The sequence below is a fragment of the Leucopleurus acutus genome (genome assembly GCF_964270905.1).
Source record: "Leucopleurus acutus genome assembly, chromosome: 16".
In the NCBI taxonomy this organism is placed as follows: Eukaryota; Metazoa; Chordata; class Mammalia; order Artiodactyla; family Delphinidae; genus Leucopleurus; species Leucopleurus acutus.
Window position 1 is genome coordinate 36,791,429 of NC_139158.1, and position 23,826 is coordinate 36,815,254.

At 55.7% G+C, this 23,826-nt stretch overlaps 1 protein-coding gene across 5 annotated transcripts; it reads right to left on the minus strand.

The window, feature by feature from the left end:
- Window positions 1–894: 894 nt before the first annotated feature.
- On the minus strand, window positions 895–22,393 carry TBC1D24 (TBC1 domain family member 24; the record flags this gene model as incomplete). 5 transcript variants are annotated; one of them, XM_082856173.1, is made up of 7 exons in its annotated part: window positions 10,486–10,639; window positions 5,642–6,721; window positions 4,426–4,584; window positions 3,182–3,245; window positions 2,026–2,121; window positions 1,507–1,729; window positions 895–1,059 (listed from the first exon to the last, which is right to left on the minus strand). In XM_082856173.1, the coding sequence occupies exons 2-7, from the start codon at window positions 6,604–6,606 to the stop codon at window positions 905–907; spliced, it is 1,662 nt and encodes a 553-aa protein (XP_082712299.1). In that variant the 5' UTR covers window positions 6,607–6,721; window positions 10,486–10,639. The 5 variants fall into 5 exon arrangements, with proteins under 5 accessions (XP_082712299.1, XP_082712302.1, XP_082712301.1 ...); XM_082856176.1 differs by lacking the exon at window positions 10,486–10,639 and adding an exon at window positions 7,856–7,944; XM_082856175.1 differs by lacking the exons at window positions 895–1,059; window positions 10,486–10,639 and adding an exon at window positions 22,307–22,393 and having other exon boundaries at window positions 1,349–1,729.
- Window positions 22,394–23,826: the final 1,433 nt, after the last annotated feature.

Sequence of the window (23,826 nt, forward strand, 5' to 3'; positions counted from 1 at the left end):
GCTAAGGAGGGCCCGAGCTGGAGAGGAGGAGGGCTGAAAAAGGTTCCAGGGGTCCAGGCTTCTCCAGGCAGGCCCCTGGAAATGTTGGTTGGTTTGGGGTCAGTCACGGAGGGCCCCTCCCTGGTCGGCCTCTTTAGGCGTGGCTACACACTGAGGCCCAGCAGAAGCAACAGGCTCTGTGGAAACACAAGGACACGTACTGTCCCCTGCAGCCCTTCATCCTACTGGCCCTCGGCCCTCCCTCGGGAGGGGCCCAGAGCCCTGCATACAGCCTACCCTCCCTGCCTTCACCCTGCTGTTCCTGTCTGAGAGGCACCCCCAGAAGGCCAGTATGGGGAGGAGGGAACTGAGTCAGAAGTTTCAGGCAGATGCTCCTGCTAAGGAATAGTCCCCAGGATGCCTGTTGTCTTCCCAAGACCAACACACCCCTAGGGAACCACCAGCAGCAGGCCCGGCAGGAGGCCGCAGGGCCTGCTTGGGAGCCATGCTCAGAGGCACCAGCAGGGGGTGCCATGGACCCACACTCGAGGGGCAGGCTCCCTCTGCCTTTCCAGTCTCATCTCCCCCACCCCTCTCACCCCACAGAACCAAGGCTCAGGGGCTGCAAGACTTAACCCCTCCGGTCTTGGGCACAGGATGCCTGCACAGAGAACAGCCAGGGCCTGAGTCCGAGGTGGAGACAGTAGCAAGTATGGGCAGGTCTGAGAAGGGCCAGGAGGGACAGGCCTGGCCAGCTGAGGTGCTGGCACCACTCCCCAGCCCAGCACCAGAGCCCAGCTGCACCCTGATGGTGCCCACGCACGTGGGGGGGGGCGGTCTTCATTCACTGCCTCCTCCCTGAAGAAGGGGCCCAGCCACCACCCCACCCTACAGCAGCAGCTCAGTCACCGTTACATCACGCCTGTCACTGGGTGTCAGGGTCTTGGAAGCCCCAGGCCTCCACAGCAGCGATGAGGAAGTTCTCAGAGCAGAGGGGCTGGTTGTTGAAAGTGTCGCAGTGGCCTGTGCGGCCCCGGTTCAGGTCCCCGTCGATGTAGAGTGCCTGGCCGCCCCCTCCACCTGTGGGATGCTTGGTCAGTGGCTGCCCGCTGTCCAGCGCTGCCCCCAAGGGGCTCTCCTTCTGCTCCTGAGCAACTCCACTTGTACAGGGCAAGTCTTGGAGCCGTCCCTGTGCAGCCCTGCCAAAGGCCTCTCTAAAACCACGGGGCTGGCTTTCCACTCTGTAAAGTCCCCCGGCTCCTGGTGAGACCCTGCTAGTGAGCTCAATTCCCCACACACAGCCTCAGGTCCCCACGCCTGCCCCGCATGCATGCTCCACTCCCAACAATCCCACTGCCTTCCTCCGTCATCACAGGGGCTCTGCCTGTCCCTCAGGTGAGGTACCTATCACCTGGCTCAGCAAGAGCTGGCCTGGGGCTTCAGCCACCCACGACCCCGTACCCTCCTCCCAGGCTAAGTGACCAAGGGCAGACAGGAGCCCAGCCTGAGGTGCAGGGAGGCGCCCACCTATGATGAGGCAGTCGTTGCCCCCGGCCATGAACAAGGACTCCGTCTTGGAGGGCAGGTTGAAGTGTCGAGCAGCCAGGAACGGCGAGAGGCGGTCAGCAGGGTCTGAGGACACAGAGTGGCAGGGCGAGGACAGAATGGTGGTAGACTCCAAGGACACAGGCTTGGTCAGCTCCGGGTGTTTGATGACCACCCACTCGTAGCGCTGGACCTCGGGCTGCAGCTGAGGGCAAAAGGGCAGCATGAGGAGTTGGCACATGGCGCCCACAGGGCCCCTGCCAGCTTCCCGCCCCCCACCCCACCCAATTCATCATCAGTGCCTTGAGTGAGGCCCTGAGTGGGGGCTGGGAGATGGCGCCACACAGCGCAGATGAGGGCCTGCCCGCTCTCACGGAGCTCACGGTCTAATGATCACAAACCAGAGAGAGACGGCGAGGTTAGCCTGTAGGGTAACAGCTCTGATAGAAGTAAACAGGGTCACGTGAGTGGGGGTGATCTCCCACAGGGAGGCCCACTCACCCTAAACACAAAGCATTCTCCGGTCCCAAAGAAGCCCAGCTTGCCTCCAAACTTGTTTCTCTCATTCCAGTCTGTTGACAGGTAAGCTCCACACACCTGGGGAGAAAGAAAGGCCCAGGGTGAGGCTGTGCCCTGCTTGCCTGCAGGAGTGTCCCCTCACTCAGGACCTGCTGAGAAGCCACAGTACAGTCACAGCTGGGGGTGTTGTGGTCACAGCCCCCCTCACACTTGAGGGCCAGGGCTGGAGAGTAGTATGGGAAAGTCAGAGTTTGGAGGGCATGGGGCTGGCAGTGACCATGCGCGGGGGCTGCCTCGGCTGCCATCAGCTTAGTTGGGATATTTTCATTTCCCTCTTGGGCCCTAAAGCATGGGAATAAGCTCCATATCCACACTCTGATTGTGGGCATCAGTGCCAGGGAGGCCCCTCAGATGGAAGCTTCCAGGAAGCACCCCTGCTCAAGAAACGTTTTCCAACCCTCCCATCAGCCAGCAAAGTGGTTGATTTCACCATTAAAGAGTCACTCCTTTGAGTCGCTACAGGATTTGCCCAAAGTATCTGACAATCAGAGCCATCTGCTATAACATAGATGCCTGGGCTTCTCCTGGAGAGCCAGACGCAGACTCTGCAACAGGGTGAAGAAACTGAAACTCCCACAGGTGCAGGTTTGGGAGCCACTGAACGAGGAGCCTCTATCTCATGCAGACACCCCCAGGACTGGGGTGCGTGAGCTCTGACTTTATTCTAGACATCTTAGATACTTTCCAGATGACAGCACTGCAGAGAACAAGGCCCTGAGAACTACCTGTCAGGGGCTGGAGGCAGGTGAAGGCAGACAACTCACCTGGTGCTGGCCAACTACTACAGGAGGAGGTGAGGCCTCACTCACTAGGCATTCCTGCAAAGCTCCTCTAAACTGCCAGGCTGTGTCAGGCTTGGGGCCTGGACCCCAAGGGGAAACAGGGAGGCTCTGGGTACTTAGGGGGTCCTAGGGGAGGCTAGATTCACCTCTCTGTAGAGGGCTGGCCCTGCTCTGCACCCCTAAGCCCAGGGAGCCTGGGTAGGGGCTATCAGGGAACACCCATCCTCTCTGGGGCACAGACTCCCCCAGAGCTCATCAGAGGCCAGGACCCCAAGCTCCCTCTGGTCCCTCCTCACCTCCTTTTGCGTGGTCTTGATGAGCAGGAGGGTGGGCTCGTGTCCTTCACACTGGAAATAGAACCTGGGGGCAGAGACCACACATGCCAGTCCTGACAGTAACAATCACACCTGCACCCCTTCCCTGTGCCACTTCAGCCAGCCTCTGTTGCCCCAGGCTGTCTGGGGGTGGATGGACCTGGAAACTGCTTGTCCTCCTCTCCCAGGGACCAGGCACAGTGGCTTGGATGGTAACACCTTGGCCCAGGCACTTTTCTCAGACAAGATGGAGCCCTGGCCAGGAGGTCCGCAGGCCAAGCGGTCAAAGGTCCCAGGACTCTCTGCCCTGGTGTGACACAGAGGAGAAGCTGCATGGCAGAGGGCCCCCAGCAGACAGAGCCACGTGCCAGATGCTTCAGGGAAGCAAGAACTAGAGGAACAGGTCCCTGCTCTGGGAAAGCTCGGAATGTCCTCGGAAGCTAGGCAGCACTGAGAAGCATGTGAGGAGGACTGAGGCTGCCGCTGTGCCAGCACCAGGTGCCCAGGGGTTGGCTGGTATCCCTGGTGGCCCTGCTTAGCCGTCCCTCAGCAGGCCTCCCACACTGCACAGAGGTGGGGGCCAGGTCAGCGCAGCTCTGGTGCCTGCTGTGTGGCTGGGCCAGCCCCGACTGCATCACCTATGACCCAAGCCAGACCTTGGGTCAGAAGCTACCTGCCATCTGAGGCTCTAGGGGGGTGGCCACGCCTGGCAGAGTGACCCTGGGAGACAGTGTGCCCTGGGGGAAGCCTGTACAGGGCCCGGCACAGCCCACAGGGCCAACATGGACCTGGTGTGTGGATTGATGAAGTGGGGTGGAGGAGTAGTGAACCAAGGCCGGCCGCCTCAAGTTGTCCTGACAGTTCTGTAAGCTCCCAGGAGGGAAACTCTGCCTCCCGTGTCATCACAACGCCTACGTGGGGGCCTGGAGCTACGGCGTGTACTGTAATGACATCTGATGTTTGAGTGGCCTTGGAGTGAGAGAGATGCCCAGAAAAGGGGCTCCCAATTCTAGGGCCCCCCAGGAAGAGACAGGGCCTTGCCCAGGTGCTCATGTTTGAAGGCTCATTTCCAGGCCCACCATGACCTCCCGGAAGTGGGGACAGGACGAAGAAGCTGGGCAACTCCACAGCTCACTCCACCCCTTCTGCACTGTCTGGCCCTTGAAGTCCATACCTTGGGGCCTTGGGAGGGTAGGCCCAGCATTCCCCAGCCTCCTGGGCATTACCTGGTCAGGCTGTACCCGTGCTGCAGCGAAGAGAAGAGCAGGAGGGGCTGGCAGAGGGCGAACCGCTCAGGGACCCATGACCAGATGTCTCTCATCTCCTTCACGCCGACGATCTCTGAGTGGAAGTTCTCTGCATGAACAGCCAGGTGCACAAACTGCCTGGGGGAGTGGGAAGAGGTCAGAGCACAGCTGCGACCCCAGCCCTGGCCACGCCCCCCACCCTGGAGGTGTGCAGAGCCTCTTGTGTGAGCTCAGCCTGGAGGAAACGTCTCACCTGTTCAGCCAGGTCAGAGCCTGGTTCTAGGGGCCCTCAGGAAGAAACGGGGTGGAGCTGTCCCCCTGGAGTCCTGCTCCCACCCCGCTACACAGAGGGGAGAGCGCCCAGCCTGGGTGGGGACAAAAGCACCTTTTCTCTAATGGGGATAGAGAGTGAGTCAGCTCTGAAAGACAATGCTTCCTGGCCAGCCAAGCACCGACAGGCAGACAGACAGGGCCTGAACTTCGGCCAGGCTCTGAGGCAGCACTGCTGAAGCCAGCGCCGAGAGCCAGAGCAAGCAGCCAGGCTGGAAGACAGAGGGAAGCCAGGCGTGGAGACATGGTTTCCAGACCTACCTTTTAGAAAGTGAAACACTGAAAAACAGGAGGAAGCAACAGACGTGGAGAAGAGGAAGAAAAATAAAACAGACAAGGAGAGGTTAGTTGCAAGTACTGATGCCCAGGATACGCCTGCCTTTGGCCTGCAAGAAAGGCCTCCACACCTAGAGTACACTCACAGCGTCTGCCGCCGAGGTCTCAGGACACCATGGGCCCTTGCCACGCCTGTTCCCCAGGGGTCTGTGCTCAGGGCAGGGGGCCACGCTCAGCAGCCACGAGAATGGCCGGCAAGGGAGCCCAGAGCTAGAGTGGTAGAGCAGAAGCTGCTCTAAAATGACCCAAGGAGGACAGCCTGGCTCACTGCTGGACCTGCTGGGGCCATGGTCAGCAACCAGCTTCCATCTCAGCCATGGCCCCTGTACCCGGGAACAGGACCCTATGCCTTCTGCGCCCACAGGTGCCTCAGCAGCCTGTGGCTGTAGCCAGGAAGGCCCTTTCTCCTTTCCCGTGGCTTTCTATCCACACACGGATGGCTGGCTGGACAGGCTCAGGCCCCAAGCACCCAGAATGCATTCCCCCAAAGCCCCACCCCACTTGGGCCCTGATGGTAGCCCCTGCCTACCTCTTCTGCTTGACAGTGATGCCCTTCTGCTTCAGAGCTTTCTCATTGGCCATCTGTAGGAGCTGAATCTCCTTCCGAGAAAAGAGGCGGATGGCAAACGCTTTCTCCAGCAGCTTCTCGGGAGACACAGTCTTGGCGATGTCCTTGACAAAGGTGCGGATATCCTGCTTCACGTTGTCTGACTCCAGCGGCTGCCCAGCTCTCACCTTGTGGAAGAATTTGAGGATTGCCAGCGCCACACGGTACAGCACCTTGTAACCTTCCACCAGGAAGACGTCAAAGACACGAGCAAAGTAGTTGAGGGGCAGCTCCCCAAACAGCCACCGCTGCCAGTCCGCATAGACCTGCAGGACGTCCTCTGAAATGGCCACCATCAGCTTGTGGGCTGCCTGGCAGTACTTGTTCACCAGGTCCCCGAACGTCATGCAGGAAGACTCGAAGGCCAGGAAGCTCTGGTCGATTAGCTTCTTGCTGGGGTCGTTGCAGGCCAGGATGCGGCAGGCCTTCTCGAAGCACTCGGCCTCGTCGATGCTGTAGTGGAGCAGCAGGGCCACGACCGCAGGCAGCGCGGGGCAGAAGGAGACATCAGGGAACTGGTTGGCGATGCACAGCAGGATCTTACGCACGGCGCCCTCGCCCCGTGTGTTCAGGCAGTAGCTGGGCACCTGCGTGTTGTCCACAAACTCGGGCAAGGGCAGGCTTCCACTGCTGTGCTTGCCCACGATCTTGCCGACGATGTCACTGTACACGCTGGCGTCTGGTGTGACCGTGCGGCAGGGGATATCCCGGATCAGGCGCTGGTACACCTTTCCCCGCAGGGTGTAGCTGCGGGCCCAGTAGCCCTGGCGCGCCAGCTGCTTCAGCTCCTGCAGCTCGGTGCAGCTCAGCTCCTTGGGCCCCAGGTCCTGGATGGTGGCATCCATCTTATCCCTGTCCACAAAGCAGTTGTACCCCGGGGAGTCCATAGCGCAGGGCGTGCCCAGGAGGAGGCCCAGGGCTGCCAGGAGGGGGCGAAGAGCAGCTAAATCCACCAGCGCTCTGTCCGAGGCTTCTCTGCTAACCTGTTTGCCATCCCATATCCTACAGGATTAAAAACCATGCTTAGTACGCGTGTATAAAGGTTTACATTAAAAAAACACATGTTTTTGTTTTAGTCTTTTTTTTAATTGAATTGTATACTTTATTTTAAAATTAATGAATTTTTATTTTTGGCTGTTTTGGGTCTTTGTTGCTGCGCGCGGGCTTTGTCTAGTTGCGGCAAACGGGCTACTCTTCGTTGCGGTGCGGGGGCTTCTCATTGTGGTGGCTTCTCTTGTTGTGGAGCACGGGCTCTAGGCACGCGGGCTTCAGTAGTTGTGGCATGTGGGCTCAGTAGCTGTGGCTCGCGGGCTCTAGAGTGCAGGCTCAGTAGTGTGGTGCACGGGCTTAGTTGCTCCGCGGCATGTGGGATCTTCCCGGAAGAGGGCTCGAACCCATGTACCCTGCATTGACAGGCGGATTCTTAACCACTGCACCACCAGGGAAGTCCTGTTTTAGTCTTTCTATAAAGTATCAGTAGGGCTTCCATTTAAGATAAGTGGATACTCTGAGAATTCACTACGAACTCTGGAGCATAACTTCTTTCCTTGGGGCTTATGAAGATACTGGAAGAGGTCACATAGATTCTGGGTCATGAGAAAGGGCTTCGAGAGGCTGACTCTACTGTAAACAACTCTCTGCTCAGGGGTGGGTGGCCCACCGGGCCCCCACGCTTCACCCTGCAGGCCTTGTAAAAGGAGCAGCTAGTCAAGAAGACTCCATGAAGTCAACAGATGCTGCGTTTCTGCCCCAAGACCCCTGGCTTGCAATCTGGAGGCCAGCTCTTAATTCTCTAAAAATAACAGCTAAGTTTCGGGCAGGTATTCCGAGAAGACTCAGTGGTGGGGAGTAGACATGAGGGCTGAGAAATAAATGGAAGGTGTCACAGCTTCAAAATTAGACATTTCTGGAACCAAATGAACCAGAAGTATTGGGGGATTTGGGCAACTATTGAGATTCGTGCAGACATTTAAAAAAAAAAAAGGATAAAATGTGCTATTTGAGAGTCTCTGGCTGCATGTGGACAGCAAGACAGAAGTCTACCGTTCAGAATACCGCAATCTGACATTTGTTTTGCCAAAGGCTACTGTCCTCAACACTAAAGTACAATAGTCTGCCCATGCACCTCTGACTAACCTTTCCACCTGGGATGGTACACTGTCCAGAGTTATCACAAGGGTTTGCTTCAGTGAGTTTTGGTAAATGACCAGATCATTCCGGTTCTGCTTGCATCAAGAACATTTATCTGAAAATATTAAAAGTAACATTTTAAAAATATTGAGTGGAAAGAATTGTAATGTAAAACCTGTTATATTCAAGAAGATGTCTTGAGAAATCACCTTGATACGGTGGGTTTTTTTATTGTGTTAAAATATACCTAACAAAATTTACCATTTTAACCATTTATAAGTATACAGTTCAGTAGCATTAAGTACATTCACAATGCTGTACAACCATCACCACCATCCATCTCTGGAACTTTTTCATCTTCCCAAATAGAAACTCTGCATCCTTTAAACACGAGCTCCTTATTCCCTGGCCCCCACCCTGTTATCCACCATTCTACTTCCTATGAATTTGACCACTCTAGGGACCTCATATTAGTGGAATCATACAATATTTGCCCTTTCGTGTCTGGCTTATTTCACTGATTATGTCCTCAAGGTTCATCTATGTTTATAGTATGTATGAGAATATATTTTTTGAATTTAAGACTATTATTTAGAGCAGTTTTAGGTTCACAGCTAGAGAGGATGGTACAGAGATTTCCCACATACCCTCTGCCCCCACGCATGCACAGCCTCCTGGTTATCAACCTTCCCCACTAGATGGTACATTTGTTACAACTGATGAGCTTAAACTGACATATCACCCAAATCTATAGATCAATGAGGATTCATTCTTGGTGTTGACATGAGTTTGGACAAATATAAAATGACATGTACCCTTATTATAGTATCATAAAATGTATTTTCACTGCCCTAAAAATCCTGTGCTCCACGTATTCATCCTTGCTCCCTGCAACATCAGAATTTCATTCCTCTTTATGGCTAATGTTCCATTGTATGGACAGAACACATTTTGTTTATCTATTCATCTGTCGATGGACATTTGGGTTGTTTCTACCTTTTGGCTGTTGTGAATAATTCTGCTGTGAACACAGCGGTACAAGTATCTGTTCAAGTCCCTGGATATATATCCATTGATACTGTTTTTATAGGGACTTTCCCACAGAAATAAGGTTTTGTGACAACATCTATTTAACACGTCCCACTGGAAAAACCTTACCCACAGCAGGACCAGACGCTGCCAGTGCTGGAAACTTCTTCCCCAGAAAAGAATCCCAAATGGCAGTTGGTCTGTTTGCTCTATCCTGGGAGGGATGGCAGTTAGGGCTCTCCCATTTCCCCAGGTTGTGAATTACCTGTACAGTTTACATCTTTCGTTCTAGGCTCTGAGCCCACTAGCCTCTGGAGGGACCCCAGGCCTATCCTCTTTTCTCGAATAGAATCCACTCCTTGTCAGGGCAATAAACATGTTTATAAACAGAATATGGGCTTCCCTGGTGGCGCAGTGGTTGAGAGTCCGCCTGCCGATGCAGGGGACAGGGGTTCGTGCCCCGGTCTGGGAAGATCCCACATGCCGTGGAGTGGCTGGGCCCGTGAGCCATGGCCGCTGAGCCTGCGCGTCCAGAGCCTGTGCTCCGCAATGGAAGAGGCCGCAGCAGTGAGAGGCCTGCGTACCGCAAAAAAAAAAAAAAAAAAAAAAAGTGTTTATAAACAGGATAAGAGCTAGGCAGGACAGTGCCAAATCTTGCTCAAGTGGCCTCAGATTCAGGTTGAATATTAAACTGGAAACTCCAAAAACGGTTATTGCACCTTGCAAATTCCTTCAGAAAGGACCTTCAGGGAGAAGCAGACCCACTTTTTTTTTTTTTTTGCGGTACGCGGGCCTCTCACTGTTGTGGCCTCTCCCGTTGTGGAGCACAGATTCCAGACGCGCAGGTTCAGCGGCCATGGCTCACGGGCCCAGCTGCTCTGGGGCATGTGGGATCTTCCCGGACCGGGGCACGAACCCGCGTCCCCTGCATCGGCAGGCAGACTCTCAACCACTGCGCCACCAGGGAAGCCCAAAACCCACTTTTTATTTGTTCTTTTGTGGCTGTGCCGCAGGGCACGTGGGATCTTAGTTCCCTGATCAGGGATCAAACCCACGCCCCCTGCAGTGGAAGCACAGAGTCCTAACCACTGGACCGCCAGGGAAGTCCCCCACTGTTTTATTTGTTGTAGCAAGTTGTTGCAGCCTGGGGACTCCGAGGCAAAGACAGGTGCAGAAGACCCTGAAGGAGGTCCTGGATCCCTGCAGGCCTTCTCCCACCTGAAAAGACAGCATGGTGTTTGTGGAGCAGGGCAAACAAGGCTTATGATGACCTCCTTAGGCATCTATAAAGCCAGGTCTCAGGGCAGGTTTTTGTTTGGTTTGTTTTTTACATAAACACATAATCATGAAAACATCCAGTAATACAAAATTATACAGTAAAAATGTAAAGTCCTGTTTAAGTTACCCCCTCAATCCTACTCCCTCTTCTACCTAAGGTAATCACTGTTCACATCTAAGTGCATGTCCTTCAAAACCTTTTTCTTTCATTTACGTGCACACGCATCCACAACCCAGTTAGATAGTTTAAGCTGGCTATTGGGAAGGGGAAGTCAGGAGATGGGAAACGGATCAAAAACACAAAGTCGCTGGGCTGGACCCTCACTCACCGTGTGGAGGTGAAGGTACACCCTCCCCGAGCTGTCCCACCTGCAGCTTGCAGCCATCCTGCAACACTGTCCACACCTCCAGCTCCCACTCAGAAACAAGGCCTCACCGGCTCCCCACAGTCCCCCAGCTCCTGACTGAGGCGCCAGGCCCAGGAAGGAGGCTGTGCTCCCTGGTCCATGCCTGGCAGCCAGTGGTAGAGAAGGGAAGCAGTTTACTCGGGAAGCGAGCCAGTTTAAAGTCAGACAGGCCGGGCTCAGAGTCCAGTACTGCCGCTTGTTGGGCTGAACCTCAGATAAGCCATGCCTCCTCCCCGAACAGCTGGTGCCCGTCTCTAAAATGGAGCCAATGAATATAAGCCACTGGACAGACATTAATCCCCACACAGCACCTGTGGGTTAAGCTCTTACTCTGGGCTCACTGGCTGGGGTGTGGGTGACACCCCACACACAGGCACATCCCACTCTCTTCCACTCCCCCTTGCCCTGTGGCAGCCCAGGGCAAACAGCCACTCTTCTCTGCCAGCGGGGCCCTGGCGGCAGGTGCACTAGGAAACCACTTTCCCTCAGCCTCAGGAAGGGGAGGGAGGGAGTGAATTCTAATCTCAAACACTGCACTCACCTTAAGCACCGCCCCCCCCCAGTCTCAAGTTCACTGCAGAAGAAGAGGGTGGGGGCAGGGCTGGCTCTGGGGTGGCACCTCTCCATCAGCCCTGTGGGAGGAGGCTGGCCCCAGCTGCCCACAGCTCCCTGAATTTAGAATGTAGGAAAGAACTTTGTGTTTTCTGTCCTTAGCTTTGGGCCTAACCTGCAATTCTGGGAAAACAGGAAAAATTCTGCTCAGCATCCTGTTAGACTCACAAGAACTGCACACAGTGACCATTTCAGATAGTTGGGACACCACGCCGTGTGTCTGGAGGGTGGCGGCTACTTCAGCTAGGGTTGTCAGGAGGACCGCTTCCCTCCCGAGCTGAAGTGATGAGAGGGAAGCTGCCAGAAGAGCTGAGGAGAGGTCACTCTGGACCACGAGAAGACCGCGTGCAAAGGCCCCGAGGCAGGAAGAGGCCTGCTCCAGAAAGGGAAAAGCATCCAGTACAGCCAGGGCACAGTGAGAAAGAAGAGCGGAGACATCCATGGGTTGGATCGTGCACGGGGAGGAGCCTGGACTTTAAGTGCAGTGGGAAGCAGGGAAGGTATGTGATCCAACAGACGGGTTTAAAAGCTGACTGCTGTGAGGATTAACTGAGCCTGTTTATAGAAGGCACTCAGCCCGGCCTGGCTCACCAGGGCAGCTCAGAAGTCCCGAGGGCCTCTCGTCGTTACTGCTCCTTGGGCTCTGCTGGTCTGGCACTGGCTCAGGGAAGTCTGGGGAGTGATGGGGTCAGGCAGGTCAATGCTAATGCCCGATCAGTCCTGTGGTGAAGCTGAACCGTGCCCCTCCTTAAGGGGGCAGTGCAGCCACAGGAGGCTGCTGCCAAGGTTTTCCCACGGGCCGAGAAGGCCCCTGCTCTCTTTGGGATGGTCCCTTCGAATGGCCTCTTCGAGGGCCCTTCTTCCCCTTCCCTGCCTGTGCTACTGCTTCCCCACCCGGAAGCCCCTTCCAGTCACCGTCATGTCCCTTTACTCACAAATACTATACCTGTTTTAAGAGTTCAGGCTACCTAATGGAAAGCAAGTATTCCTTAAAAAGAAAAAATAAAAACGTTAAGTGGAACTAAGTGACCTCTATTTAGGGGTGTTAGGGGGCCCCTTCAGCAGCTCTAGGACTGCAGTCCCATGGACCCTGGGACAGGAAGCTTTTCTGAGGAGGGGAGTTCCTGTGACATGACTTTGTTCCCAGCTTTGGCTGGGAACACCCCATGGGAGGTCAAATAAACTCGAACTCTGCTCTCCTTGGTGAACCACCAAAGTGTGCCCACAGGAAGAGGAAGGCGGCCAGTGGGGTGGGAGAAGCCCTCCCACCCCATACCCGCCACTTCTGCCTCCAGAGTGACCCCACAAGTGTCTTCGACCCCTCTCCCATCTCAGGAGCGCAGGTCACCCAGGAGGGCCAGCCCCACTGCACTCCCTCCTCAGCCAGTTGAGGGCTGGCTTCTTAATGCCACACTGCTATCCCAAAGCACTACCCATGGTCTGATAGTCACAAGACCTCTGCCTTTCTCACCTTTTTAGTGGGGAACATGATTTTCCCAAACAACTGGATTTGAAAAAAAACTCACTTGCATGTGACAGACCGCCCCCACCCCCCTTAAGCCTGGGTGATTCCATCTTAACCACCCGACAACACTCGGCACTATGCCTTCCTTACAGGCTGCCTCTCCCAGAGGGCCCAGCACCCCATCATGCCTCCCCTTGACTCAAACTTTTATTCATTTGACAAACTTCTACGAAGTTCCTTTTCTGGGCAGGGCACCGGGGATACGAGGGTAAAAGACAGCTCTCGAGGAGACCAGTGGTCACGGCATCCACAGTAAGACTACGAGAGCCCAGGCGGGGCACTGGCAGACCACCGAGGCAGGCGTTGACTCGGTGTGAGTGCCACAGAGGGGACAATAGTACCTGAGTGTACAAAGACGGGAGTGGGGACAAATGCATGAGGGAGAGCACGGCAAACTGGGGAGCCTCAGAGAGATGGTAGGGAGTGACCGGAGGTGGGATAGGAGGGGCTGATGGCCTTCTGTGCCAGCTGCACTAGAAGACCAGACATCACCCCCACACAAGAGGGAGCAGGAGGAGAAGAGCCGAAGCAGAAGGTGACATATCATATCTGCATTTTAGAAAAAACCCCTGGTGGCCAAGGAGGAAGGAGGGCAGAGTCCAGAAGCGGAGGCAGGAGGAGGGTTGGGCTGAGCTGGCCAGGGAGGATGCAGAAGATGGGGTGGATTCCACCAGATGAGGTGACCTGTTCGGGGTGGGGGGCAAAGACCCAAGCAAAGAACAGAGAATTCTGACCCAGGGGTGGGGTTTTGGTGGGGCAGAGGAAGTGCTCCATTTTAAAGTGCCTGTTTATACACAGATGCCTCTCAGGCAAATGCCAGAGCAGGTCAGGTGAGGCAGAACCCTGGGCTGCTGTGCTGAGATCCTGCCCAGACACCCACCCCTCAGTCCTGACACCTACACTGGCTCCTGGACTCCTCTATCACCCAGTGGGCTTCACAGATGGCCCCTCCACATACCCAGAGGCCACCAAAGAGCCAACTGTGGCCCAGGTAGAAAAAGTCAGCCCTGTGCAGAGGGAGCCTGGTGCTCCCCAGGAAGCCTACCCACTCCTACTGACCTCTGCCCAGCCCAGCCTGACCACTCCCCACCCTCCCCCTTGGCTGCAGGAATAGCTCATAGCCCAAGCAACCGGGGCTCAGCCTGGCCGGGCCTTAGTCACTGCACCACAGGACAGGGTGCTGCACAGTTGTGTCTCAGTTCTTCCCCTTCACTCTGAGCAATCCCACATCTGTTTCCTGAGAGTGAGATCAGGAAACAAAGAAAGAAGAGGAAGGAGGCTGGTTCCAGCCCTGCCGACCGGTCAAGAACGGGGCGACAGATGGGAAGGAGGGGCAGTGAGAGGCGCTAGGTCCTGGGCCTGAGGAGTTCCACGTGACCAAGAAACATATGCTCCTCTCAGGCAGTTTCCCCAGGGTGGAATTCAGAGCACGCGCTCTCTAGGGAGCCCCTCACCCTCAGAGACCATTGGTCCCCAGCCACGACGCAGCAGAATGACGAATCCTTCAAACAACTAGTGGCCCCACTCTAGCCCTCAGGGTATGTGAGGTCTGGGGATGAGAAAGACACAGCAATTACAGGACATGGTCACTGTCTGATAAGATCTCAGGGTGCCAGGCACAGAATGTGGCAGCAGGACAGGGAAGAGCAGATGACCTCCTGCCTGTGGCTCTGCTTGTAGGGTATTTGGGTAGAGGAGCAGGGCAGGTGGGACAGCCTGGAAGGGAATCTGGGCTGGTGAGTAGGGTATGGCAGGTGGAGCTCTGAGGCAGAGAAGGTGGATGGAGGTGGGGGGTGGGAGTTATTCCTGAGGCCATCCACCTAGCACACCCAGAAGGGGCAGGGTGGGTGGGGCCTGGAGCAGGATGCATTCCACCCTCTCCTCAGGCTGGGACCTTCCTCTCAAGTCCAAGTCTGACTTCCTTAGGAGAGGCCCAGTGCTCCCGTCCATCTATAGGGAGAGGCCAGGGAAATGCCCAACCCCACTCCCAAGGATCTGCTGGAGGCCTCGGAGACACAGCTTCAAGACTCTGTCTGGAGTCCTAGGTCGAGGATACTCATCTCCCTGCCCAAGGCCTCAGCAATAGGATGATTCCCAATTCTGCGGATGACTGGTGGTTGACAGTGTCATTGATTGGGGTGACTACCGTCACCGATCCCCCACATTCGCTTCCTTTGCTGCCTTGCTTTTTACTGACCTCACTCCCAACTCCCAAATCTCTTCTTGCTCTGGAACTTGGCTTGTAGCAAACAATCCCCCACCTCCTCATCCTCTCCCCTAATGCACCCTTCCTCCAGGCCAGAAAGCAGGGGGCTCTCCCTGGGATCCTGCCCCTTCTCTCCAGGGTCTCCCCAGGGTTCTGACACCCCTCTGTCCAGGGTCTCCCCAGGACGTGCCACACACTTCATTCCAGTTCTTGGCCTCCTCCTCTCAGCTGCCCTCATTGCAGGGCATTCGAGGGTCAAGCAGGCAGACCTGGTTCAAAGCTCCCCAACTTTTTGGTTTTTTTTTTTTTTTTTTTTTTTTTTTTTTGCGGTACGCAGGCTTCTCACTGCTGTGGCCTCTCCCGTTGTGGAGCACAGACTCCGGACGCGCAGGCTCAGTGGCCATGGCTCACGGGCCCAGCTGCTCTGCGGCATGTGGGATCTTCCCGGACCGGGGCACGAACCTGTGTCCCCTGCATCGGCAGGCGGACTCTCAACCACTGCGCCACCAGGGAAGCCCAAAGCTCCCCAACTTTAGAAACCTTTACATCTCTGATGCTTCATCTACACCCAGGTCAGCCCCAGAAACTCCTCCACTCAGTGGGCGCATATCACAAACACCCCACTCTCTTGTAACTGTCCTGAAGCTCTTCACTGCCCTCCTCCCACTCGCCATAACTCTATCTCCCCGCACCGCCAATCCTTTGTGACTTTACTTCCTTGTCTGCTCAGCCTAGACCTGACCCTCCAAGCCTCAGCTCCACCACTTCCATGCTCCTGTCTCAGCTACCCAGAAGCCCCACGAGAGGCCAGCCTGACCAACTATAGAGAGAAAATCACACTGCCCTGCTCGTGGCCCTTGGAGCCACCTGGCAGCCCTCAGCATGCCTCGTGGCACCCGCCCCTGGTCCCCACACTAGCCAACAGCTTCACATCTACCACTCTCCTTGAGAACCCAGTGTCACGCAAGAAGCATCCTCTCCTGTCTGACCCTGGCCCTTGATATGCACCCCCACCCTTGGTCCTGGATCTGTTAGATAGGGCCCCAACCCCAGCACCCAACACTCCCCTTGAGCTAAGCCTTTCCTCTTTCTTTCCTTCCCAGTCAAGCTCCCGGGGAGAGCAGGCTGTATGTCTCCCCCCTCGCCCTTCACGCCTGGCTGCCAGACCTAACAGACACCTTTGAGCCCTTATCTCCCTGAATCACACAGAGCTGACCCAACTGCTCTCAGCTCTCCTCTCCCCAGGCCTCCAGAAACCCCTTCTGTCTGTCTCCTTGCCTCTCTGGCTGCTGCTGCTCCTGTTCCTGTCCCTCAAATGTCCCTTTTGCAGAAATCCATCTTCTTTTCAGCCAAGAATTCTCAGGTCCCATACCTCCAACTGCTTTCCTGAAGTCTCCCCACCTTCACACACTCCATGTGACTCCAAAGTAGCTCAGCTCTGACTCCCAACCCGCTCTGCCCCAGCTCTCCACCTGAAACCCTTTCCCGCCCACCTCCCCAGCCCCCCCCCTCCTTTCAGGATTTGGCCCTACCTGCCCTCCACGTAGGGCAGCTTCAGGAGTCTTGACAGTGGGAAGGGGGAAAGGCAGGACACACCTGTTCTTCTTCCTCCTCTCGGGCCAGTCTGCTTCAAGCCTCGGCCCAATGCCCCCTCCTTCACCAGCCTTTCTAGACTCCTGACCTCACAGGCAGGACTGAGGGCAACCTCCCCACACTCCACCCCTCCTTGTCCAAGTCTGTTTGAACTTGGCAGGCCTCTGTGATGAGCTGCTTATGAATCAAGCTCTTCTACTCTACTGTGACTTTGAGCCCAGGTGTCTCACACCATATACTCAGTGTACCCAGGAAGGAGGAAGCAAGAGAAGGAAACAGATGGAGACTCGGGAAAATCCCAAACCACTTGGGCCCAAGAGGGAAATTTAACTCTAAATAACAGGGGCCATTTGCCAACTTGTTTGTTCTAGGCGTGTGTCCTTCCCAGCAGACATCTTCACATGATGAGAAGGCAGACTGGGCTCCGCCTCAGCCCTGAAGCAGCACTGGGATTTTTCAAATGCTAATGGAAACTGGCATTCCACAGTGACTGCCAGGCTGCCAGTTACCCGGAACCTGATAGTGGGCCCTTTGCTGATGGCACATAATGGAGGGCACGTGCCAGGTATAAAGGGGCGTAACCATTAAGGAGGCATTAGTCACAGCACCGTAGGCCAGTTGGCTGGCCCATCTGCTGCCGCTGGTCAGAAGTTCAAATGCAGGTCTTACCAGTGGCAACTGAGCCTATGGATGGGACCCGAGCAGGGCAGAGTCCTAACCGTATTAGCCACTCAAAAGGTTTCCTGCAGGGACTCGGGGACTTCCCTGGCGGTCTAGTGGTTAAGACTTGGCGCTGGGACTTCCCTGGTGGCGCAGTGGGTAAGAATCTGCCTGCCAACGCGGACTGGGGACACGGGTTCGATCCTTGGTCCGGGAAGGTCCCACATGCCACAGAGCAGCTAAGCCTGTGCGCCACAACTACTGAGTCCATGCACTGCAACTACTGAAGCCCGCGCGCTCTAGGGCCCGAGTGCTGCAAATACTGAAGCCCGTGCCTAGAGCCTGTGCTCTGCAACAAAGAGAAACCACTGCAATGAGAAGCCTGCGCACCACAATAAGGAGCAACCCCCGCTCACTGCTGGTTTGGTCCACCCACAAGCAGGGACTGGGGTTGCAAGGGGGCTCTGCTAATTCAAGGTCTTTACCTTCTGAGTTCAAAAGGTCCTCCCAACAACAGCCCCCAAGGGCATAGGAGAAACCAACTAGCTACACAGAATGAGAAGCAGAGAGAGAAAACCCAGCTGTCAGAAGCTAGAATTTTGACTGGTCTGAATTCTAAGCAAGGTGCCTGTGATAGGTGTGCCTCGGAAGGCTGGGCACATGGCAGGCTCTCAGCAAGTATCTTTAGGCCTGACAACAGAGCTGGGCTGGGAGGGAATCTTGCAGGTTTAATCATTTTAGTAGGCATTCAAGACACTTCCTGAACACCAGTGTATCAAGTGCTGGAATATGAAGATGCAAGGCCCAGTCCTAGCTCTCAATGAGCTTCTGGATGTGAGGACATGGTGTATTGACCATGCCAACTCAGGAGCAGATGCTATGAGAGAAAAGCACAGGGTGTCTGGGCCCCCAGCCTACAAGAAAAGAGGGGTCTGGAAGGATTCCCTAGCCAGCACCTGCCTGGCCTAGAACCTGAAGGCTGAGGAGGCCTTCGGCCAGGAAGCAGCAGAAACAGCATGCGAACAGGACAGGGCCTTGGAGAGCATAGCTGTTTAGGGCCAGTGAGTGTCATTCATGGCTCAGATTCAAAGACAGTTCTACAGCCCAGCTTCATGGGCTCTAAGAAGCCAAAGGGCCCAAGACAGAGGCCTGGGGTTCACCAGGCTGCCGAGGAAGGACAGTGCTTCTGTGTGCTGGGAGGTGGGGATGGGATGGCCCAGGAAGGCAGGGAAAGAAACCAGAGGCAAGTGGAGTTAACGTATACCCCTGGATCCTTTGAAGGCCCACAGGTTTAGGAAGATAGGAAGGCGGGAATGACCCTTGCTGAAAAATGAATTACAGATGATAATTAGGGAATGAGGACAAACTGACTCAAGGAAAGGCTGAAGGGACAGAAGCCAGGGAAGCTTTTGGTGGGACACAGGTAATGAGCTACATTTAGAATGCTACACAGTGGAAGGGCTTTTATTGGTAACAGAATCACCCATCGGTAATCAATTGGTACCCAATTAAAATTGTGTAACTATTAGGCGGACGCACAGTTTCAGGTTATGCGAAACAGGCCAAGCCATGTGTAGCGGCTTCTCAATGGCCTGTAAGAGGAGAGTGCAGGCTGGGCAGGATGGAGGGAGAAACCATGACCGTGCACACGTGACCTCTGCCAGCAGCTCCTTGGGCAATACCCAGGGGAGATGGATAAGGTCCCACAGCCAGGCAGGGGACCATAACTGCACAAGATAGAAGGAGAGCTTGTTGCACATACCCCTAACTGAGCAGGTTCCCTAAGAGACGAAGATAACTGCTAACAGCACTTATCCAGAGGCCGGGACAGCCCTGGGGGCCATGCGCCTCCTTTGGGTAAAGAGGAACTCCTTTTGCCTTTCCTCACCCTCTCCCGTGTGGCCCCTCAGCATGGGGGAAAGATTACGGAGGGGGCACTATACACTTGGCCTCTGTATCTTCAAGAGTCTTTCCAAAGTCCCACCTGCTGCTAATGCTGATGCACTACACAGAAACTGGGGTCCTGGAAGAAGAGCGACAGGACCCAGAGAATTCTGCGACCTTGGATCTATCTCTGTGTCTGAGAAGGCCTGTTTTCAGAGATCTAATTGTGAGAACGCCCTGAGAGGACCAACTGTCGGGCTGGAGGGGAATGAGGTCCTTTGAGATGAGTGACAATCTGGAAGTTTCCCAAAAGGCAAATAAACACACATGTGACAGGAAGCCCTGGGAATCAATCATGTGATTTTGCACCTTTAGTATCTTACATTTTGCTGTTTAACCAACAAACAGGGGCTCTACGACAGAAATAAAAAGCCCACTATCCTGCCCCCATCTCCCCAAAAGGCAAGAGATCATTAATCAGATTTTTGTTACCTTATCTACTCTGCTCTACAGACATGAAACATCAGGCATCTCCAAGGTTCAGTCTTCTTTTTCTCACTCCACACCACCCCACTCCCTGGCTTCAGTGCCACACAGGAAGTAGTACCCAGGACACTTTTGTGTTTGCTCTCCTTGGCTCCAGACCAATCTCTATCCAGGAATTCTTACCGACCCTCAGCTCAACATCACACCGCAAGTCATCACCCACTCCCAGGCCTGTCCCTTCCAGCACACTCTGTGTGGCACAGCCTTACCAGCTGCCAGTCACCTAACCTTGGAATGTTCCCTAAGTCCTCCTTTATCCCTGGTCCTTCTCATCCCTGCAGCCACTTGTCTCAAGGTCTTGCTCTCTTTTCTGTCCCCACTGCCCTTCCTTGGTGCTGGGCCTTTTGTCCCGCCAGGTATATCCCCGTGTTCTGTTAATCGCCCTCAGTGCAGGACTTCACCAACCCACCCTGGCCACCACTGCCTGGTCACCCATGAGGGCACAATCTGACCAGTCACTCACAAACCCGAGATCCCTTAGCGGCTCCCCACCACTCTCAGGGTAAAATGCAAACTCTGGACTGGTACTCAAGGCCTCTCCTGACTGCCACCAGCCTAGCTCCTTAACTTAATCTCCCTCTCCTCACCCCAACCACCGGAGCTACCCACTGCCCTTCTCCCAACAGCCGGTGGGTGGGAGCTGTATTCCTGTACTTCACACACTGTGCCTTGGCCTAGAAGTCTCATTCCCTCATGTGGCCCTGCCACTCCCATTCGTTTTTCAAAAAAAAAAAAATTTTTTTTTTTTTTTTTTTTTACCACACCGCGAGGCTTGTGGGATCTTAGTTCCCTGACTAGGGATTGAACCCATGCCCTCGGCAATGAGAGCGTGGAGCCTTAACCACTGGACCGCCAGGGAACTCCCCGTTCTTCAAAATTTAATTCGAGCCCTTCTCAGGAGCCCCCACTAAAGGCCAGCTGGACTCCACCCCTCTGTGCCCATAGCAAGCTCCATCTGCCTCTGTGAGAGCGCCGACTGCAGTGCCACAGTTCACTGGCCTGTCTCCTCACTGTACCCTAAGCTCTTCAAGGGCACAGGCTCACTCAACTTTGTAGCCACAGAATACCGGGCACAAGTCCTCATCATGTGAATTATGATTTAGATAAACCTGCACTGAAAGAACAACAAAAATCATCAAATAATGAATTTAGGTTGGTCCTTAGTGAAAAGCCCAAGGTGTTGTTTCTCTGATATTATCTCCATTTGGAAAGTGACACTTGAAACAGCCACTGAAACTGCTGCTTCAAGTTGAAAAGGCTTTTTTTCTTCCCTGCACAGAGTTGTCATAACAGAGAAGCTATGCTCAAACAGGTAAAACATTGAACAGGGTAAATATTAAGTGCTTTTTTATAACCTGCTTCATTGTCCTTATGTACTTCAAACCAGAAACAATCTAAAAGCAAACACTTAAATATGTCTTCTGAGATTGGCTGAGACTGTAATGAGAATTAGGCGCAACACTGCATGCCCAAGGTCACTTGGCCTGCTGACAGTCCTGGCAGGTGTGGTCAGCGACAGCTAGCATGGCTCACCAGCAGGTGAACTTGCAAATTCAGGGTGTGAATTTTGTTATTATGAAAAACCTGCCTAGATTACTAGATTACTTCTACATCCTCTGAAGGTCACCCTTCATCCAGATGAAAACCACTGCATTAGTTTTAGCACCTTGGTTCATTTCAACAACCATTCAGGGAGAACCCCTGGCCCATTCCATATGAGGCAATGGGGGAGCAAAGATGAATGCGACGTGGCTCCAGCCCTGTTCATAGGGAGAGATGAGCTTCTAAACAGAGCACTCGCTACTGGATAAGTACTTCTCATACAGGCTTTACCTGAGAAGACTAAACGAGGACCAACCTTCAGGATAAAAGGATGCATATGTGGGGGTTGTACCACTGGCTAGAAATGGAAACTGTAAAACCTCCGCGAGTTTTCTTGATCTTTTCTTACCTGGGTTTGTTTCTCCAACCCTGTATCCCTTAAAAAGAAAAAACCAGCACATCTGTCTTCAAGGCAATTAAGTAAATGTTTACAGGTAGCTACTGTGTACTGGGGCTAGAAAGTGAAGATGGAGCGGAGCCCTTGCCTCAAGTGGAATAAACCGCTGTATCTGATGAATAATGGGATTTTTTTCCCCCTGTAATTGCCTAGATGTTCCTGCAGACCTGGGAGAAAACACACACAGAACTAAGGAAAACCACCTTCAAGTCCTTCTACTGGCCCTGGAAAGGCAGGCAAACTCCTCACCAGGAATAAGCAGCTAGGTAAAGACCTCAACACAAGCATCACAACCACAGCCACATCGGCCACCATGTCTGTGCCTCCCAGGCACATCGCTATCTTAACAGCTGACCCGCGCCTCCGCACTGCCCAGGTGGTCTTCAGCCTCTGGCCTTAAGTGTCAGCCCAGCAAGTGGTAATCCAGGAAGCCCACAGAGTAAGGCCACCAGGCCACCAGCGCCCTTGCCAGAAGAGGACCTTGACCGAGTGCAGCCCATCCCCGACCTCCAGCTGTGCTTACTCAAGGCTCAGAGAGCACAGCGCCCAGGGGCCCCCGACCTCCAGCTGTGCTTACTCAAGGCTCAGAGAGCACAGCGCCCAGGGGCCCTGTGGAAACGCTTTCGTCCCCAGCACAGCCTGGCGGACAGCTGCCGCCTGGCACAGCGGCCACCCCAGGAGGCACCCGCCGGACAGGACTCAGAGGCTGGGTAGATACCTAGGCGGCAGGTGGGCAGCGTGTAATCCTGGGGCAAGCGTAGGACCAGGACGGGAGCAGCTGCAGGTCTTCGAAGACAGAACGTTATCAGAGAATCTGTTGCAATTTCGAGTCTAGAAGAGGATTTCCTACCCCGCAGAGACCGAAAGCGCCCGAGGAAGGAGTGACACAGAGCCAGCTCTTCCCACCGCCGCCTCGCCCGGAGCCGGCCGGAGAGCCGACAGCGGCTGGTGAGGGGCGCCGGCGCGACCCCCGGGGTCGGTGTCCCGCGGGTCCGAGGTCGGCTCCGAACCCACGTCGCGCCCTGCCCGGCGCTCGGGCCGCGGGGCAGAGCCGGCGGCGGCGGGCAGTGCCCGGCGGGCGGTCGCGGGCCCAGGGCGCGCGGGCTGCGAAACCGCCACCCGCACCGCGGCCGGTCCCCGCGCCCCGCTCGGACGGAGGCCCGGCAGCCAGGCCCCCACGCCCCCTCCGTCAGCACGCCCCCTCCGTCAGCACGCCCGGGACGCGGTGACAGTCGGCCACCCGACCCCGCGGCCCCCGCGCCGGGCCGTCACGCCCCCGCCCACCCCGTTGCGCACCTACCACCGCCCGCCGCGCTGGCCGAGAACCCACCTCCCGGCGCCGCGCCGCGCCGCACCGCGCCGCTTTCTCCTCAGCTAGCTGAGCTCCCGAGCGTCGGCCTTTCTGCGCACGCGCGCACGCGGCCCCGCCCCCGCCGAGACGCGCCGCCGGCTGCCCACCCGCGGCGCCCGCGGGTCTCTGGGGCAGCGGGCTCCGGGCATGCGCGCTGACGCCCCGAGGCGAGGCGGCAGGAGCATGCGCCGGCTCAGCACGGGTCCCGATGAGAGGCGAGGGGCGCGCGCGAGTGGGCGGGTGGCTGTCAGGCCCAGCTGTGGGCAAGGCTGGGGTATCGGGGGTCGGCAGGGGTGCCCGCCGGAGTCGCTGCCGGGTTACGCGTAGACCTGGGAACGCGCGCCCGCGTGGGCACGACGTCCGGTCCCGAGCGGGCGGAGGAGGAGTGCATGGGGGGACCTCCGGGTGGGACCTGGGTGGAGGAGTCCTGAGGCCGAGGCCAAGATAGACAGCCAGACGGAGACAAGAGACAGGGACACAAGGGGGCAAAAAAGAGGCTGAACACAGCGGGGGGCAGGGACACGGACGCCCAGCCGGCAGAGACAGGACAGGCAGAGGTGACCTACGGGACAGACGGGAACCAGAGGCCGCCGTCCTCGTTGGGGGAGGAGTCATAGCGCCCTCTGCGTGTCCTGACAGGGGGCGGGGGAGCCAGTGTCACCGAGCTCCATGGGGGTCCACAGGCGTCTGTGGTAGCCACAGTGCCTCTTGGGGAGTCAGGGCGCTCTCTGGCGGATCACAGAGTCCGGGGGCGGGTGGAGTCTCAGCGGCCCTTGGGGTATTCGCAGATCTCTATGCGTCCTGGCATCAGAAGGGGGTTCATAACTATTTGAGGGGGGTGTCAGTGCCTTTCAGGAAGGTGGGAACGCTGAGGGACCACGACATCA